Source organism: Lissotriton helveticus, chromosome 1_2 (genome assembly GCF_964261635.1).
Source record: "Lissotriton helveticus chromosome 1_2, aLisHel1.1, whole genome shotgun sequence".
NCBI classification, from domain to species: domain Eukaryota; kingdom Metazoa; phylum Chordata; class Amphibia; order Caudata; family Salamandridae; genus Lissotriton; species Lissotriton helveticus.
The window spans coordinates 32304986-32322995 of NC_136058.1; the positions used below are offsets into that span (position 1 = coordinate 32304986).

At 43.6% G+C, this 18010-nt stretch overlaps 1 protein-coding gene across 1 annotated transcript in view; it reads right to left on the reverse strand.

The window, feature by feature from the left end:
* Positions 1-18010, reverse strand: part of MSH4 (mutS homolog 4) — a 1513152-nt gene that overhangs the window by 314947 nt on the left and 1180195 nt on the right. Inside the window, exons 18-19 of the mRNA XM_078673412.1 lie at positions 16364-16435; positions 16126-16254 (exon numbers count right to left, since the gene is read on the reverse strand). Of these exons, the coding sequence (XP_078529538.1) occupies positions 16126-16254; positions 16364-16435 (201 nt within the window). The remainder of the gene's footprint in view (positions 1-16125; positions 16255-16363; positions 16436-18010) is intronic.

The following is an 18010-nucleotide window of genomic DNA, read 5'->3' on the forward strand; positions in this document are numbered from 1 at the left end:
CCCCTAATACGAAGAACCATATCAAGTCATAGACTCCTCACCCACTGCTGTCTGAATAGCTGAGCGCAAAGCATGGATTCATCGGAGCCATGTGAGGATCCACCCGGCGCATTCCGAGATCTAAATGATGACCTAGAGGAGGGCATTGTGTTTCCACTACCTATCCAAGAACATGAATATGGAAATTGTATGGTGGTCTATGGACTGAGATGCAGTAACAAACCCACCAAACTATCATTCAAAAAGATATATACAGTCGCCATTATTTTCTTTGTTATGTTTATTGTTTCAATAGTTGTATTCCACAGGTTTGCAGTGCGTTCAGAGAGAGAGAGAGGTGCTGCTAGCAACATTAGACCTACCACCAACACAGGCCACCCCATGTCCAAGACACTTCCTGGTAACAAGCAAACTGGAATAAGCACCAGCAGTAGCTATGACTTCCACGTACCGCCCACCCTGACAACTTCCACACCCCATGCTGACCCTACAGAATGGGACATGGTGCTTGATCTCACCCTGAATCCCCCTGTGCTAGATACACCTAAATGTTCCCTTCAAAATAAACAAAGTGTCAGATATAAAATGGGTCACGAGAAAGTGCCAGTCAGATATACATCGCGTACCCAACGTAAGAAAGAACAGGCTGCGCAAATCTCAGACTGGGTCAGTGATCTCTAAAACACAGTTGTTTACACTTTCGACCAGCACTCTATGCCTGATTTCTACTCTCAGCGCCCTTGTAAGCCATCAGAGGACAATGGGGTTCACAACGCACTATTAGACAACATGTGGTAAAGGGACATGAGGGACGTTGGAAGGAAGGTCACATATGAGTCCTGCTTTGTGTGTTCATACATTCCTCACGCTGTAGGCACAGATAAATTGATCTTTCCTAAAGAAGTCCCACCGCCCACCGCCAAATGTCTCCTACACCTGTTTCTTTGCCGCATACAATGGTCAGATACAGCTCCGGTCAGCCGAAATAGATGATGGATTTGTAAAGGCCACAGAGTGGGATGACAAGTATATTACATTTACGGTTGGCACTGATCCATTGGAGTTTGAAAAGGGAATGGAAGTTTACCATGATATGAAAGTGCCTGCCAACATAATGCATGTTTGGGAATATCACTTTAAGAGACTAGGGTATTTCACCTTCCCAACGCCTCCATCAAAATGCCACTCACCCGCACATCTCCGAGCCAACCATATAATACAGTTAAGATATATACATCAATAAGAGCTCTTAGGAAAAAACTCGCTGCCTGTTACCTACATACAGACGAGGAGTAGTCCAACGATGTCTCTGTGGATCCCATTTTTATATTCTTTAAGGCGGTGAGAAGTCTATGGTAACGTCATCCCACACCACCCCATGCCACTTCTCCTACATGCGTCAGTTATGGCCTGGTTCGCACTTTTTCCTCCATGCATTGTGCTGTCCTTTCCTGTAACTGTAGCACATACGCTAGGTGAAAGTTCATATCTCAGACTAGGCGCCTGTCATAAATCGGCATCAGAGAGCAGAAAAATGTGTTATTGTAAAAGGATTTTATTTATATGTATATACAAATCCGTACGTCCTATTTCGCCACATTCATCACTACAGCTTGACTTAGCTGCGGTGGGCAAGTTCCCTAATCTCATGCACATACCCATGATTTGGTCTATTGTATGTCGAAAGAACAAGGGGGATGTTAAACTTAAACGTTCTTGAACTTTGCGCACGGGTAGGGTGGGGGTTCCTTAGTCTGGAGCAGGATACCTCACAGAGAGTGGAGCTGGATACGTTTTTGATCACACATGCCCTTAACCTGCTAAACAGAAAAATGGCAGTACTATGGCCAATCTAACCAGAGGCCTATATTTTAAACAGAAGGGCCTACACATGGGTTTATGCTGGCTAAGTGATAAGAATGTTCCATGATATTATATGGTAAAATTGGTCCCACTCTCATTTCCCTCCTCTTGTTCATTTTTGAACTCTATTTGTACAGCATATTTAGCAGGCGGTTGGGGCAGTGGCAAGGGTGTGTCATGAAGAAGCGGTCTTATCGGGGCATTTGTTCAGGGCATCTCCTAAGTCTCCATGTGGTCCACCTGATTGGTCAGACATTGTCTCATATGGGTGTACCAAGTCTCTCCACAAGGGATGTAGGGGTCTACTATGCACCTGGGCCTGGTAGTGACTATCAAGAGGAACCTGTAATGTGCAAGAGTCAGGGATGGTGAGCTCTACTATATTTAACATTGCTAATTCTTCCCCTTCCCCTTGTCCCTTGCGTATTCCTGTGTATACTCCTAAGTCTGCATAGCTCATCCCAACTACCTTAGAGCTGAAACTTTTCACACAGTACAGTATTAACTGTGTCCCGAAACACAACAGCAACAACATACAAAAGATAGGCTTTATAAATTTTAGTACAGCAGACAGCCATGAAGGCATCCAATCCAAGTTAAACCAATTAGGAAAAACGTCTGCTTCAGCACCTCCCTCCTCATGCATCTGTTTCCCCAGATTCTCCAAGTCCTAAATGTCCTTTGTAAGTGTTCCATTTTCCGCATCATTGGCCAAAATGAAAGTGCAGCAGGACCTCCCCACTTTGGCGCATACACCACCATTCATCGCAGTTAGCTGGTCCAGAACATAGGGGTGTTCTAGGACCATGAGTCATAAAGGTCCTAGTTCTTCTTTCACGATGTTTGAACTCATCAAGGGTGTTGTTGACGAGCTGCATCAGCTCGTATCTTGCCAGCGGGCATTGGCTTTGGTCTGGAACAGGGGGATAACGCCCCCGAAGAAAAGTTCGGCGTAGTTGAAAAGGCGGAATTCTTGTGGAATATTGTGAAATGGGCCATCTGAGAAATACTTCTTGACTTCCTGTTTCGGTGGTGGAGCAGGGTGACATCACTTGTCATCGGGTGGGTATGGATATGGGAAATGTTTGCTGCTGGAACAACCAGATGCAGTTCATGCATCGTGACAATGGAACAGAGTCCTTGCCAGCGGGGAGGCAGCTGCAGGTAAATGTGTTCTCCGCAGGCCCAATAGATGTCCATGAGGCTGGAGGTGCCGTACTGAAGGTCCGAATTGAAAAGTGTGTTGCTGCAATTAGTGTTCAGACCCACAGGAACTGTACCGTTACCTAGGAAGCAAAGGAGAGGAGATTTTAGCTTGTACGCTCTTTTTGGTTTGCATGTTGTACCCTCATTGAAAGAGTACCTTCTAGTTTCTTGTGCCCATATCTCAGCACACTCCCGCCCAATATCCTGATTGATATAATGTTTGTGCTCTTGTCCTACAATTGGGCTTCCTAAGGAGGCTGCCTTACATATCAAGTCATGTGGGCCATTCCACTTGCTGTTGAAATAAATATTGGCCTCAGGCGCAGAATTGGCCTCCACTGACAGGGGCATTTGTCATTAGTATGGTTGGCTCGGATATGACATAATTACTAATATCACTGTAACATTTGCAATACAATTTAAAAAAAAAAACAATTTAAGTGCCTGACAAATTAGCTTTACTATCCTAAAAAAGGGCATCATCTAATTACCTGCTCCCTTTTCTCTGCCTATAGTGAGCAGTAATTCGTCCGCTGCCTGCACTGACCTTATATTGTGCATGGTGTTATTGTACATAATTCTCAATGCTGCAGGAAAGACCAATTGAGCTACTGCCCCATAACTTCTAAAAGCCTCAAGCCTTTTCCCAAGTTCCCATTGTTTGTCCAATGTAACCCTGGACAAATCTGATCGAACTTGAAAATTAAATCCCTTTACACTGACAGTTTTCTGTTTTAGAGCCAGATTTAGGATGGTTTCCTTAAGGGAATATGTGAGAAAGTTAACCAAAACCTTTCTGGGCTTGGTTCTTTGAGGAATCTTCCTAAAAGGCTCTCTATGGATGCGCTGTATGTCTATGGCTAATTCCTCCTCAGACTGATCTAATCTCAGCGCTTCTTTCAGCAGCGAGATGACGTACTGCTTGATGTCTGAGCCCTCCTTATCCTCAGGAATATTCATTATACGAAGATTATTCCTTCGAGCGTTGTTCTCAAGTATCTCCATCCGTTCTGATAGGATTTGATCTTCCTTCCTAAGTGTGTTGATATTAGATTTGGCTTCGTCTAGATGTAGGGACAGACCTGTAACCCTGTCCTCGAGTACCTCCGTTCTCATTGTTAGGTCGCTTCGTTTTTTATCTAAGCTTTCACAAAAACACCATATGTCCGCTTGATTAGCTGCAGAGGTTTCAAATCCCTTTTTGATATCTGCCGATAACGAGGAAAACATTCCCTGAAAAGACGCCTGCAGGATAGTAATCAGGTCAGTATTTGCGCTAATAGGTGGGATAGCACTAGGCGGGAGAGGCAAGGTGTCTGATGTAGCTGCTGTAGCTCCGTGCGTAGGACCCTGTAAGCCTAAGCCAGCTGTTACAGTTAATGGGGCCAGCATGAAAGGTGGAGCCAATGGGGGTGCCAATACCAAGGCAAGGGGCACGAGGTGTCCTGATGTACCAACAATTGGACTGCTACTCTCTCACTCTACACCACCAACTTGATCATTACTTATTCCCACACTTGCTGCCAGAATCGCAGAGCTTTCTGCGCCCCCCGTTGCCATCCCTAGCGGGGTGTCAACTTTATCAGGCCGATCCTCGGAGCTCATTACTCCCACAAAACCTGTATCCTCTGCTGATATTTTTTCGGGCCAGTCCGGTAATAATACCACTTGAGGGATCACCTTAAAAAAAGACCTCAGTGATGGCGTTATCTTGGACACTGGGGCAGCGTTTTTACTTTTAGAGCCTTTGGCCGATTTACAGGTGTAGGCACGTTTTGCTTTGACCTGGCATGTCAGGTAGGAGGAGGGCTTCTTCTTGCTACTACTAAGGCAATCTGGGGTAGGATTATCATCCCTCTCAAGCACCCCGGATTTTGTTACAGTTTCAGCATTACTTGTATTACTTGCAAAAGCTGCTGTGGATGAACTTGGGCCGGCAACCAAGAACAGATTAGTGTCTCGGGGCAGATTTTTATTGTATTTAAATTTACTGGATTCCCCCTTACGGGCCTTATACTTATTACCTCTCAGATTGTAGGCTGTCTCAAACCCATTGTCGCCATTATCACAGCCTCCACCTTCTCCCAGCTCACAAACCAATGTCGGCTCTCCCACGTTTGACGTCTTCTCATCAGTAGCAGTGCCGATCAACTCCACCTCCGAGACGGCAACAATCCCTCGATGCCCAGGAAGCAAGCCTCGGATCCGGCGCCCTCGTCGGAGCTCCAGGGCGGCCAGGCACCACAGCAACCCACCTGCTGACACTGGGGTGCACCGCTGGCGCACAACACCAGCCTCTCGCCAACAAACGGGCTCAGCCGCGGGAATCCTCTCCACTGCAGCGGCACCCAGACACGCCCTCTCCAGACCCATCGAGCCGCAGCCGAGTGAAGGAGCGAAGGAGCCGAGCAAAAGCCGAGCAAATGATCAGAGAAAACAGACACCAATCCCGGTAAAGTTATTTTTTAGCCGTCTAACCTCCAGAGGTAGGATTTCATTTAGCTAGCGGTTTTATTAGAAGACCGCATTGCCGCCCGACCTAGTTGCGCTGTATTGCGCAAAAAACGGGAGAACACAAGCAGAGTGCCGCAGCGATTCAAGCGGCCGCCGCCATGTTTTCAGAGGGAAACAAAGAAGGAGAAGCAATGGTGAGAAGAAGAGAAGTGGAGAGAAAGAGGGAGGGAAAAGAAGAAAAAGGAAAAAAAAAAGAGAATATAAATGAAAAACATGGGGATGTATGGGGACATATAGCAATGGTATAGTTGAAAGAAGAAGATAAGAAAAAGGTTGAGGTCAGGTTGAGGTCAGGTAGTATGCACAAGAAAATTAGTGCACCGCACACATCCTCTTATATAAAAGGATTTGGGTAAGGGGCATGGACTACATAGGTTGGCTTCACCTCCTCCCACTTAGAGTTCATGATGTTTTTTTTTTCCTTTGTCTTTTTCTTTATGTCCTTGCTTTCCGGCCGTAAATGAACAAGAAGGGAGTTCACAATAGAGTGCTATCATCTGGTTCGCCAGATAGATAAAACAAGGGTTTTCCAGGGGGGGAGGTGGGTTAGACAGGAGCACTGGGGGGGTTGCAGGGGGAAAAATTAAAAAAGAATCCTCTCTTTCACGGTAGGCTTGTTTTTTGCATGAAGGGATTATTGTCAAGATATGTTTCAGTTAAAATCTATCTTTACATGGGCAGATTGTGCATAGGGTTCCATATTATGGTGGGAGAGGTAAAAATGAAAAATTGGGAACATTATTTATATGAGTAAATTGTCTATCCTCTCCTGGAATATTAATGGCCTGCGAACTAGTCCTAGGAAAAATAATATCATGCAATACCTTCGAGACTCTAGCGCGCAGATTATAGTACTCCAGGAGACACATTTGACCGAGCCAGAGATACAAATATTGGTTAAGAGGAATAGATGGATAGATGCTTGTATAACGACGTCACAAGTAACACACACTAGAGGTGTGGCAATTCTATTCAGAAAATCCATCAAAGCGAGACTAGTTTCTATTCTTGTAGACCCAGGTGGACGATGGGCAATAGTGTCTGCCATAATATATGGGGCCCGATAACTATAGTAGGATACTATGGTCCTAATCAGGATGATCCTTCGGCATTGAAGGCCCTCTTCTCACATCTATATTCATTTCCTGATCCAGTTATCTTAGCGGGTGATTTTAATATAGTTTTAGATCCCTTAGTGGATAAATCACCATCTAATAGAGCTAAAGTCTTGTCGAAAACTAGGGCATACCTGCAGGATAAAATGAAGCAGCTTGGATATAATGACATCTGGAGAACAATGCACGGACTACAAAGAGGAATTACATTTCGAAACTATAGATTTCATCATCAGTCTCGTATTGATTTTATCCTGATCAGTCACTCCTTAGTCCATCTGGTTAAATCAGTATCTCATTTACCATTTCATCTTTCTGATCATGCGGCAATTCTATTAGACCTGGAAGGGTTTCCAAAAAATCGATCAAGCAATTGGTCATTCGATCGATCTCTATTGTCATCTATTAACATCATTGATGCCCTTAAGGTAGAGGCCCAGTTTTTTCTGGATGAAAATATAGGATCTGCCTCTCCAGGTGTTATATGGGATACACTTAAGGCATTCTTAAGGGGTCAGATTAATAACAAAGTCATATATAAGAACAGAATATACAGGGAAGCAGTGACCTCCCTAGAATCGGAGCTGACTAATCTTCAAATAGAAATTGCTAGGCACCCTGATCCCTGTGCATCCACAGCCCATGAGAAGCAGAATAAAGTGACCATCTTCAAAGGAGAGCTAAGCTCGGTATTAAATGCTAGTGTCCTAGAGAGATGGGAGGCCAGTAGACTGGTACATTTTGAATATGGCAAAGGAGCCAGTAAACTGCTGGCATGGAAAACGAAGACCGAGCTAGTGCGTAATAATATTAACTCAATTACGACTGGCGGAACTATATTATCAACTGATGTCGATATTAGTAGAACGTTCCGTGACTTCTTTAGTGAAATCTACTGTGAGGATAATAATGTTGAGCCAAAGCAGGCCGAAGACTGGCTTGCGGGCATTTCTCTTCCTGCTTTGACCTTAGAACAAAGCAATAAGCTGGAAGACCCGATCTCACAAGAGGAAGTCAGGTTAGCTATAGCCAGCAGTAAAAAAGGTAGGGCATCAGGCCCCGATGGATTGCCATCTGAAATTTATTTATAAAATGTTGATCTTAACTATTATTCCCTTTTTGACTGAGTTGTTCAACAAGATCCTCCTTGAAGGGATGCCCCCTCCTAAATCATGGGATAATGCATCAATTACATTGATCTTAAAACCAGGAAAATCACCATCAAACTGCGGGTCTTACAGACCAATCTCTATTTTAAATACAGATTATAAAATCTTTACATCTGTACTTGCAAATAGGTTGGGGGCAGTAGCAACAACCATCTTGCATACAGACCAAAAACGGTTTGTAAGAGGGCGTCAGCTGTATGAGCTGACCTATGACCTAATAGGTGCGATCGATATGGCAACGGTGGCATCACTTCCTTTAGCAGTAATGACCTTGGATGCCACCAAGGCCTTCGATAGGGTGAACTGGGTTTACCTATCGGAGGTCTTAGGAAAATGTAATCTTGGCAAAAAATGTAGGCATGCAGTCAAACTCCTGTATATGAACCCGTCAGCATCTATACTCGTCAACGGAGAACTATCAGACCCATTTAACATCACTCGGGGTACCCGCCAAGGCTGCCCCCTCTCCCCCCTCTTATTTGATCTCTATATAGAGCCTTTTGCTCAGAAGATCAGAGACAAAAATAACATTAAGTCTTTTGAGGGATGGGAGAGGAAGGTAGCCTTATATGCGGATTATGTTCTCATCTTTACATCAGAGTTACGGTCGGCATTTCCGGCAGTAATTACGTTGGCTAAAGAGTTTGGAGCCATATCGGGGTACGAGGTCAATGCAGCCAAGGCATACATAATGGTCTGGAATGACCCTTAGCCCGTGGCAGGGGCTCAGATAAGTTCAGTCCTTCGTTATCTCGGTCTGAATATATATAAAGACGTAGACGAGATAGTTCCAGCAAATTTCTCGCTTATTGCCAAAGAATGTCGTAGACTAATGAAATCATGGTCTACACTCCCACTATCCTTATTCGGTAGATCTAACTTAGTTAAAATGACGCGATCTTATCCAAGGTAACATTTGTATTTAATAACATTCCCCTTTTTTTTAATCCCATTATGATAACTAAGCTTCAAAGCGACATTCGCTCTTTTATTTGGAACAACCGCAACCCGAGAATTGCCTGGAAGAAGATCAGGCGACATAGAGAGAAGGGAGGTTTGGCGGCTCCTGATTTACAGCTTTACGGGTGGGCCTTTCAGATGTCTTATGTTAGGATGTTGTTAAAATCCCCGATAAATCTAGGTTGTGGGCATATGTTTGCTGCATTACTCAGAGGAGAAAAAGAGGCTGATCGAGAATTTTTATTTAAGTTTGGGGACCCCAAGTTTAAAAAATAAATAAAACTGAAGGTGCTTAGAGATGCATGTAGAACATGGGCTAAATTGAGGTGCACCATTAGAATAGACTACTACTCTGGTAAGGCTCCATTATGGAACTCTCCTGGCTCCCCGATCTGGCTGCTAGATAGTCTTGCAACACCGTTGCGCGAGTCAGGTTTGGTAGTTTGGGGGGATATCTTTGTTGAGGGAACCCTACTGCCGTGGGAGGTATTGAGACTAAAAGTGGGGTCTCGGCTCTCCAGGTTTAAATACCTTCAAATGCAAAGTTGGGCACACTCACATTAACAGACCTCTCTTAAAGGCAGATTTCAGCTGGGAGGGGATAGTACACTGGTGTCTCTCCTAACAGATAAACCTCCATTCAAGAAAGAGGTTTCATTCTGGTATAATCTTAAACTAGATGAAGCAGAGGGTGAGTTCCAGCTACCAGAGCAGTTGTGGTCTACACATATTATGGATATTAGTGTGGAAAATATGTGGTCTGATTCTTTTAAGATCATGTGGAACATTGTAAAACCATCTTGGTTACGTCGTAACCACTTGTTTACATTACACAGGGCCTACTACTCGCCCCAACGTTTGTCGAAGTTCTCGGATAATTCGCCGGTTTCATGCCCTAAATGTGGACTGGCAGAGGCTTTGGACTTACACATGTTTTTTTGATTGCCCACTCTTATCATCGTTTTGGACCTCAGTTACTACTTTAATATCCACCTCCTTGGGATCCCAATTAACTTTATGTCCCGCCCTTGTTATTTTTGGTATCTCTCCAGAGTTTCATGGTCCAGCAAAAGATCTAATTTGATTTTGTGTGTCGTTGGCAAGGAGAGAAATATGTAAGAAATTGAAAGACCCTTTACCTCCTACCTTGCTGGACTGGCAAATGTCAGTGCTACAAGTATCAAAGATGGACCTTTCATGATCAGGAAACCAAAATAAGAGAAACTTCTGGAGGCTACTAAATTGGTAATGGATCTTGGTTTGATCTTGGGGTTTTTCTTTTTTGTTTTTTTTTCCCAGGTCCAATGATTATGCTGCTTGGTATCTTCTCCTCTACTTGACCATACCCAACAAAGTTGAAATCGTTGCAGGATTGGGTATATGAACGCAGCATGTGTCCCAGGCGGTTGTTCCAAAGTGGCCTAGTTGGGTTATGATACTACTTACTGTGGGGCAATTAGGGCGGTTTCTCTTGAGCTCCTTCCAGATTATCTGAGACAGTAAGGTTATTTTCCACACGCTACTAGTTGATCACCGAGGGCGAAAGATGAGGACAAAAAAAACAAGAAAAAAAAAGCATTTGCAATACAATTATTGAAGAGAAAACTGTGCATGGTAGGGGCGCGAGTCACATGACTGGGTGTAGATGACAGTTGAGCCACATATAATAGAGCGTAGGTGTGTCTTAATTGACCACAGATCCCCATGACCTGAATATATCTTCCCGTTTAGAAACTACACTAATAAAATGTATAAAGGTAGCTGCAATGTTATCCAATGGGAGCTATAGGCCTTGCAGTAGTGGAACACAAATTTATGAGTTCTTCACTAAAAGGACATGTAAAACATAAAAGTGATTGTCCTACTTTTCAAACAGATTGCACTCTGTCCTCTAGGCTGTCCAGGCCCTACCCTAGGTATGCTTTATATGTATTTAAGGGAAAGGTTTGGGCCTGGCAAAAGGTTTATTTTGCGAGGTCGAAATGTCAGTTTAAAACTGCACACAGGTTGTACTTGCCTGAGACATTTTGAAAGGGATACTTATGTGGTGGCACAATCAGTAGTGCAGACCCACTAGTAGCATTTGATTTACATGTCCTGGGCACATTTAGTGCCTCTTTACGAGGGCCTTACAAGTAAATTAAATATGTCAATTGGGTATAAACCAATCTAACATGTTTTTAATGAGAAACCAAAAGCACTTTAGCACTGGTGTGCAGTGGTGAAGTGGCCAGAGTTCTAAAGTCAACAAAAAATAATTCAGCGACTTGGGAAGTACAAAGGCAAAAGGTTTGATGATGCCCCTGCAGAAAGGGCCAAGTCGAACACCACTCCCTCCAACCAAAAGCCATGGTCAGATAATTAATACTTTGATGGACTTTCATTATGAGGCAATAGAACATGGATGAAGGCCCTACTGTACAGGTACCCGTGTGTCATCGATGCTGCAGTGCGAAAGAGTCAAGCTGGCATTGCATCACGCTGATTTGCGAGTGATGAGGTCTGGGTGTGAACTGGCCCGTTTGAAATTGAAAAGAGCACACACGCTTAATGTCAGTGCCCGTGAGCCACATCAAGTTTCCAGGACCTGAGAGGCATCACCTGGGGGTCAGGAATCCACTGAAGCAGGTGCAAGGGCCTGGTGTAAGATGTTGGTGAGTCTTTCATCTCCCTGAGGCTCCAATCACGAGGACAGCAGACTAGTCCTTAGAGTCACGCAGGGGCCAGGGTTCAATATGAAGGTGCAGGTCCATTTCTCCTTCCCCAGGCAAGAGGGTACAAGGCAGCAGGGCAGAAGTTCCTTTATAGCAGCAGTCCAGCAGAGTGGCAGTCTTTGCAGCAGCACAGCAGTCCCTTATCCTTAGCTCCCTATGGTGTGTGGCTGTCTAGGAAGAATACACAAAGCTCCATCCAGTCATGTGACCAGAGATATGCAACCATCACTAAATGGCTAAGGCAAGAATTGCACTTTAAAATCTGACTTCACCATAAGTTAGGATTTAAATTGTGATTCCAGAGACACCAAAGATGAACTGTTCACCTCTTCCCATTTGAAAATTACATGTATACAGTATTTTAAGGCAACTCTAATGTTATCCTATGGGAGCTATCCAGGTCTTGCAGTAGTGAAAAAAACAAATGTAAGAGATTTTCATTACCAGGACATGTAAAACCTAAATGTACATGTCCAACATTTTAAATACATTGCACCCTGCTTTCGTGGCAGTCTAGTGCCTACCCTAGGGGTGACGTATATGTTTTAAAAAGCAAGGTTTGTGCCTGGGAAAAGGTTTATTTTGCCAGATTGAAATGGCATTTTAAAACTGCACACAAAGGGTGCAGTGACAGGCCTAAGACATGTTTACTGCTACGTCAGTGGGTGGCACAATCAGTGCTGCAGAACTAAGTAGTAGTAATTAATTTACAGCCCCAGGGCACATGCAGTGCCACTTTACTGGGGATGTACAAGCAAATAAATATGCCAAATGGGTATAAGTCAATATAACATGTTTTATGGAAAGAGCACAAGCACTTTAGCACTGGCTAACAGTGGTAAGGTGTGCAGACTCCTAAAACTAACAAAAAGAAAACTCATCAAAAGGTGGAGGGTACAGGCTAAACATGTTGAACGCCCAACATGTGCCAAGAATTTCAGTTACAGTTAGCAGATCCCTCATGCCTCCCACTCTGAGCCATGTAGAGCAGAGGTTAATAGCAGATGGCCCATGATGCCTCCCTCATATTTCACCTGATGGAGGGTCTTTTTTAGAAAGGATAATAAATCCTGCCAGACTTTAGGCAGACTGTTGAAGAATACCCCTCAGTCTGCTTCCCAGGTTAGCTGCCTACAGAAAAATATGGGGGCTGATTTAAATTTAGGTGGATGGAATAATTAACGTTGCTATGGTGGAGTCCTTTACTCTCACCATGGCAAGGGTACTCGGCTCGGCTCGCCATATTTAAAGGTATTCAATGCCCCTGAGGGCATCTCTTGAATTTCCAGGAACTGCCATCACGGCAGTTCCTGGAAATCTATTGTAAGTTTGACAGATGGCTCTGTCAACATAACAGATCCGTACATCAAACGTACATTTTTTTTTTCAAAAAGATAATCCCAAAGCAGTATTTGCTTTTTGAAAATAAAAAACATTTGTCCTCACCATGGGAGAATTCTCTCATGGCGTGGGGCTCATTTAAAGGTTTTCACAACCCCTTACTGCCATGTTTTTCATGGCGGGGACAGTCAGTGAAAACTAACCATGTATCCCCCCCATCTAAATATAGTGGGTGGACAGACGGCCAAACCTCTGACGGCCCTTACTCCATTGGGCCATCAGAGGTGTGTGTAGGTGGTGGAGATAGAGCAGTTTCACCCGTCTGTACACTGAAGGTTTGTCCAACTCTAAATGAGGCAGGCAGAACTTCAGGTTGGTGGAAAGGTGACAGAGTACTCTAACCGCAAAAATTTAAGTCAGCTCCCGAGATTGGTATGATTTACTGGAATTAAGCATAAGTGGAACAGCTGTAATGAATATCAGAACTATATTGACAAAAACGAAAATGATGATGTTTAAAGAATGTAGAAAATGAGAAATATATTATTATTATTATTGTTATTATTAATACTATTATAATTATTATTATTTTGTATATGTCTTCAAAGCCCACAGCCTGCTCCAGACTGTGGATGTGAGTTAGAGTTTGTCAGATGGGGTTACTCCATCAAAAACGTGATGGATAGCCCATCCACTATATTGCAAGTTCATTATATCCTATGGCACTTGTAAGACGGCGGATGGGATATCTGTTATGTAACCCGGCCGCAAAACACTAAATCAGGCCTATGTCTGATCTTTCTGCCGAAAGATAATGCTCAAGGCCCTTTCTGTATAAGTTCACACTTGGATTTGTGAGAAACATGCTCTTGCGATAATTAAATGTGAGGTGCATTATTAATGAGAAAAAAAATTGCATGCAGAGTCTAATGCAATTTTCTTGACATAATAAAAGCATAGGTGAACGCTATTGGTGAGCAGATGCATTTTTAGATAAAAAAAAGAAAAGTGGAGCTACAGTGGCTGCTAATATTAAACACATGCAGAAAATTACAATAACATTTTAGGTATTATACTGAGCAAAGCTAATATGTCAGCAGATGGAGCCATTGGGACATCCGTCAGAAGCCACACAAGCCTGACACATCAGAAAATAATGATGATGCTCATGAGACAGAACCTCCCTTATTTTATTAAGGGCAACCAGCCTGTTGAAAGCCATGTATATTTTATATTTCAAGTGAACAAGAGTTTATGACTGTGTAGGTATCATGTTGGACTATTGTGCATAAAAGGGTCTACTATTTAAATGGAGATTAGAACAGATTGCAACATCACGGTTATCAAGTTTACCCTCATTGTAAATGTGCCTAAAATTCTCAAATCCCAAATAGGTCTGAAACTCCCTATGTTTTCATACAGCACCAGCTACCTGAATTATTACACAGTCATCTTACGTCTGTGTGTTGGTGTAAAGATGCAGTTGCCCCCCAATGATGACAGGACAAAGCTTTCGTACCAAGGGTTTTTATTCTATGTATCTGGCTAGGAGAGCGCCGAGCCGGTAGCTCTGGTCTCGGCGTTCGCGCTTCTCGGCACTGGATGCGCGCGCATCCCATCCAAAATGGCGGGGGCACAGCTAGACCGCTAACATTACATATCTCCCCTTTTTTCTACCAAAGGAACAAAATTTCACCCATTTCATAGTCCTGGAACCTGGATGGTCTCACCACCGCTCTTCCCCTTCGGGTATATCTTACCGGGGTAGCTGTGGTGTCTCTTTCCTGAGTCTCTTCACAGCCTTCCCCACGGCTAGGTTCATCTGGGCTCCCCATTGATCTTCTTACGCTCCTCTCCCTTTCCATTCCGGGGGTAGCTCTACTGTCCTGCTCCTCATTCAAGTCTCCATATTCCATGTCTTCCTCCAAGCCAGAAAGTGCGGTTCCTTCATTGGGCTCCATCGCCACTCTCTCTTCCTGCTCACCATGATTCCACCGTAGTACTTTGTTGCATCTCGCCATGCGGTCTTGGGACCATACGTTGCCATCACTTAACAAGGCCGCTCGGTCATACACCTCCTTGACCTGAAGGGGTTTACTGTATTTGCTGTCCCCCTTCCTTTGCATTACCGCCAACTTGACTCTTACCCATTCGCCTTCTTCTAAACCAGTGTCTTTCACATTCCTTCGTGAGTTATAGTACTTGGCATATACAGCCTGTGCTCTCTCCAAGTTCGCTTGCACCACTGCCGGGGACCATTTGCTGGTTACTGTTTTCTCGTTCCACATTCTGTTGTCCTTCGTGAAGGGATCTCGGCCTCCCAGGATTTGGAAGGGGCTATACCCTGTGACCGCTAACATTACAGTTGGGACTTCCTTTAAAGCTCCTCTTCACAAGAGATGATGCACCTCAAACTTTAAGATTCAACCATGCTCTTAGGGCACCGAGTATTGAATCATGAGGGGTATTATTTAGATATCAATGGACTATAATGTTGTTACAGTTTCTAGTAGCCATCACTCTGATATAGTTGTCTACCACTGCTTTGTGGAGAGATAACAGTGGCCTTGGCAGTGCCTGTATCAGCTTCTATGGACTCAGAAATGTCAATCATCTACATCTGAAAAGAAGTTTAAACACAAATATGGTTAGTTTTAACCACTTTGGAAAATTCCTTCCTTAAAATATTGTCCAAATCTGCCAATTGCTTTGCTGTCGTCAGTGTGTATGAAGAGGCTTGCTTGTCAATTCGCACACTTATATTTCAGAAGGCAGATGAACAATAAATCTACTCACCTTCGGCTACATTTTGTGATAACTCATGGCCCGTATTGTAAATATATTGGGCAGCTTCGAATATGGGTTTTAGTATCTGAAACCATCTGCCCAAACATATCCAATTTTCAACTCACTAGAGCAGCAGCGTTTAATTTTGATCCACAAAGTCTGCTTCCATGCCAACAGTGAGAATCTGTGTATGCAGTCATATCCCGTTCCCTTGAACAAAAAGAAGGCTATGGAGCAGCAGAGTGTACCTGATGTGAGACTGAAGAGTAGTTAAGGACCTTCATGTAGACAGACTTCCACATTTTAATGTATTTGTTCTGCTCAAACAAACTGAGAATTGAACCTGTCAGTCTTGTGTGGAGGAAAAGAGGCTGCAATGTAATAGATTGAAAAGAACACATACAAAACGAGAAAAATACATTTTTAGATACTGTGGTTAGAGCAATAAAAACCTACCTTTAAACTCAACAGGTATTCACATACTGCATAACAAATGCCAATGCTTTCCTCTGTGTTAGTGCCTCTGCCTAACTCATCAATGATGATAAGTGACTTGTCATTTGCATTCTGTATAATATATGTCACCTAAGGGAAAATATTTACATGTCATCTTATTCTATGAGAACTTCAACAGATGTATACCTTTATAACATTTAAAATGCTATGTATTTAAAATACAAGTTACAGTACTCACCTGTAAGTACACATTTCTGAGCACGGTAGTGTCGGCATGGTATTGCACTTTTCCCTCTCCTAATGTTGTAAGCTAAAAAAAATAAAAAAAGATTGATAGTTTCCCATTTCATTTTTAGTATCATTCTGTAGAATAAATATTAAAAATATTTTTTAAAGCAATGCAGCTTTGATACCTCTCGGGCAAAAAGGAACCAAGTAAGAAGATACCAAACTGGTCGTTGGTCCTAATGAAAAAACAGCCAAGAATTCTGAGCCTACGCAGCAAGGAATAATATCATACATGTATTTTACAATAATTACCATACATCTCCTGACTGCAATCCACGGGCAAATGTTTCTCTGACTGGATAAAATATATAAAGGGCAAAAGCAAGGGATAATACAACAGCTGTTTGTCAGGTATGTTCTCTTTGTGTGTAAGAGAAGGTGCTTGCTTAACCTTAGCTAATGTAACTCCTCAAAACAAACGGAGAATCAATCTCTCTCTCCATATGTCTATATATTCACCGAAAAAAACACAGATTTCAGGGACATTATAGTTAGTTGGACATTTCACTCGTACAAAACCAGAGAAATTCAGACGCTATAGTTAGTAGAGCTAACTATAACTCACGCCACCGCAATGCACTGCTAATGACGTCACATATAACATCACTCATGACATGGTCAGTGACATCTTTTACAATATTTGGGGCCCTGGGGACCCCATCCCCCAGGGTCAGACCCGTTGTTTCTAGGAAAAAAAACGGGAAGGGGGCCACGCGGCCCCCCTCTCGAGGCCAATTTTGGCCCCGGGGACCCCATCTCCCGGGGCATGGCCACATATTTATTATTTAAAAATATATATTTTTTTAAGAACGGGGCTGCGTGGCCCCCCTCCTGAGGCCTATATTTGCCCCCGGGATTCCATCCCCCAGGGCTGTGCCTCTTTTTAAATTTTTAAATTTTATTTTGTTGAGGTAGGAGGGCCTCATGGCCCTCCTTCCGAGCCACTTCTGGCTGGCCCTTTGCATTGGGGACGTGGGGGGAGCCCCTATGCCCCCATGGTCCCGCTGGATCCCTGCCTCCTGCGGGAGCCGGCATTGCTTTTGAACAAGGGGAGCTGCTGACTTGCAGCTCCCCTCACTTAAAAGCAATCGTGCTTTGCTTTGTTGAAGCAAGAGCAGGTTTCCCTGCTCTCGCTTCAACGAAGCAAAGCAGAGTTTGCTATGACAGGGAGGGAGCACCTTCCATAGCAAACAGCAATGTCAGGTAGCGGCTCACTTCTTTAATGAAGACCGAGGGATATTGCCTCAAGCTACCAGCCACCGGGATCGCGCCGTATGGACACACCCAAGATATCCCTCAGTCTTCATTAAAGAAGTGAGCCGCTACCTGCCATTGCCACACTGCGACTCGACTCAACTGGCCTGATTCCCACCGAGGAATATTAATTCAGTGATCCCGGCCTAAATGAACTTCAATTATATCCTCGAATACTGCAATAGGTCCTGAGGCAATTTTACAAGTGAACCCCGCCTAGTCGTTCGTTGCCCAAATACCGGCTTTACTCCGCAACAGCTACTTAATGTACTGAGACATGAATATTGTATTGTTCGGAGCTATTTGTATACAGGCATGAATTCCATACTGTCCTGAAGATGAT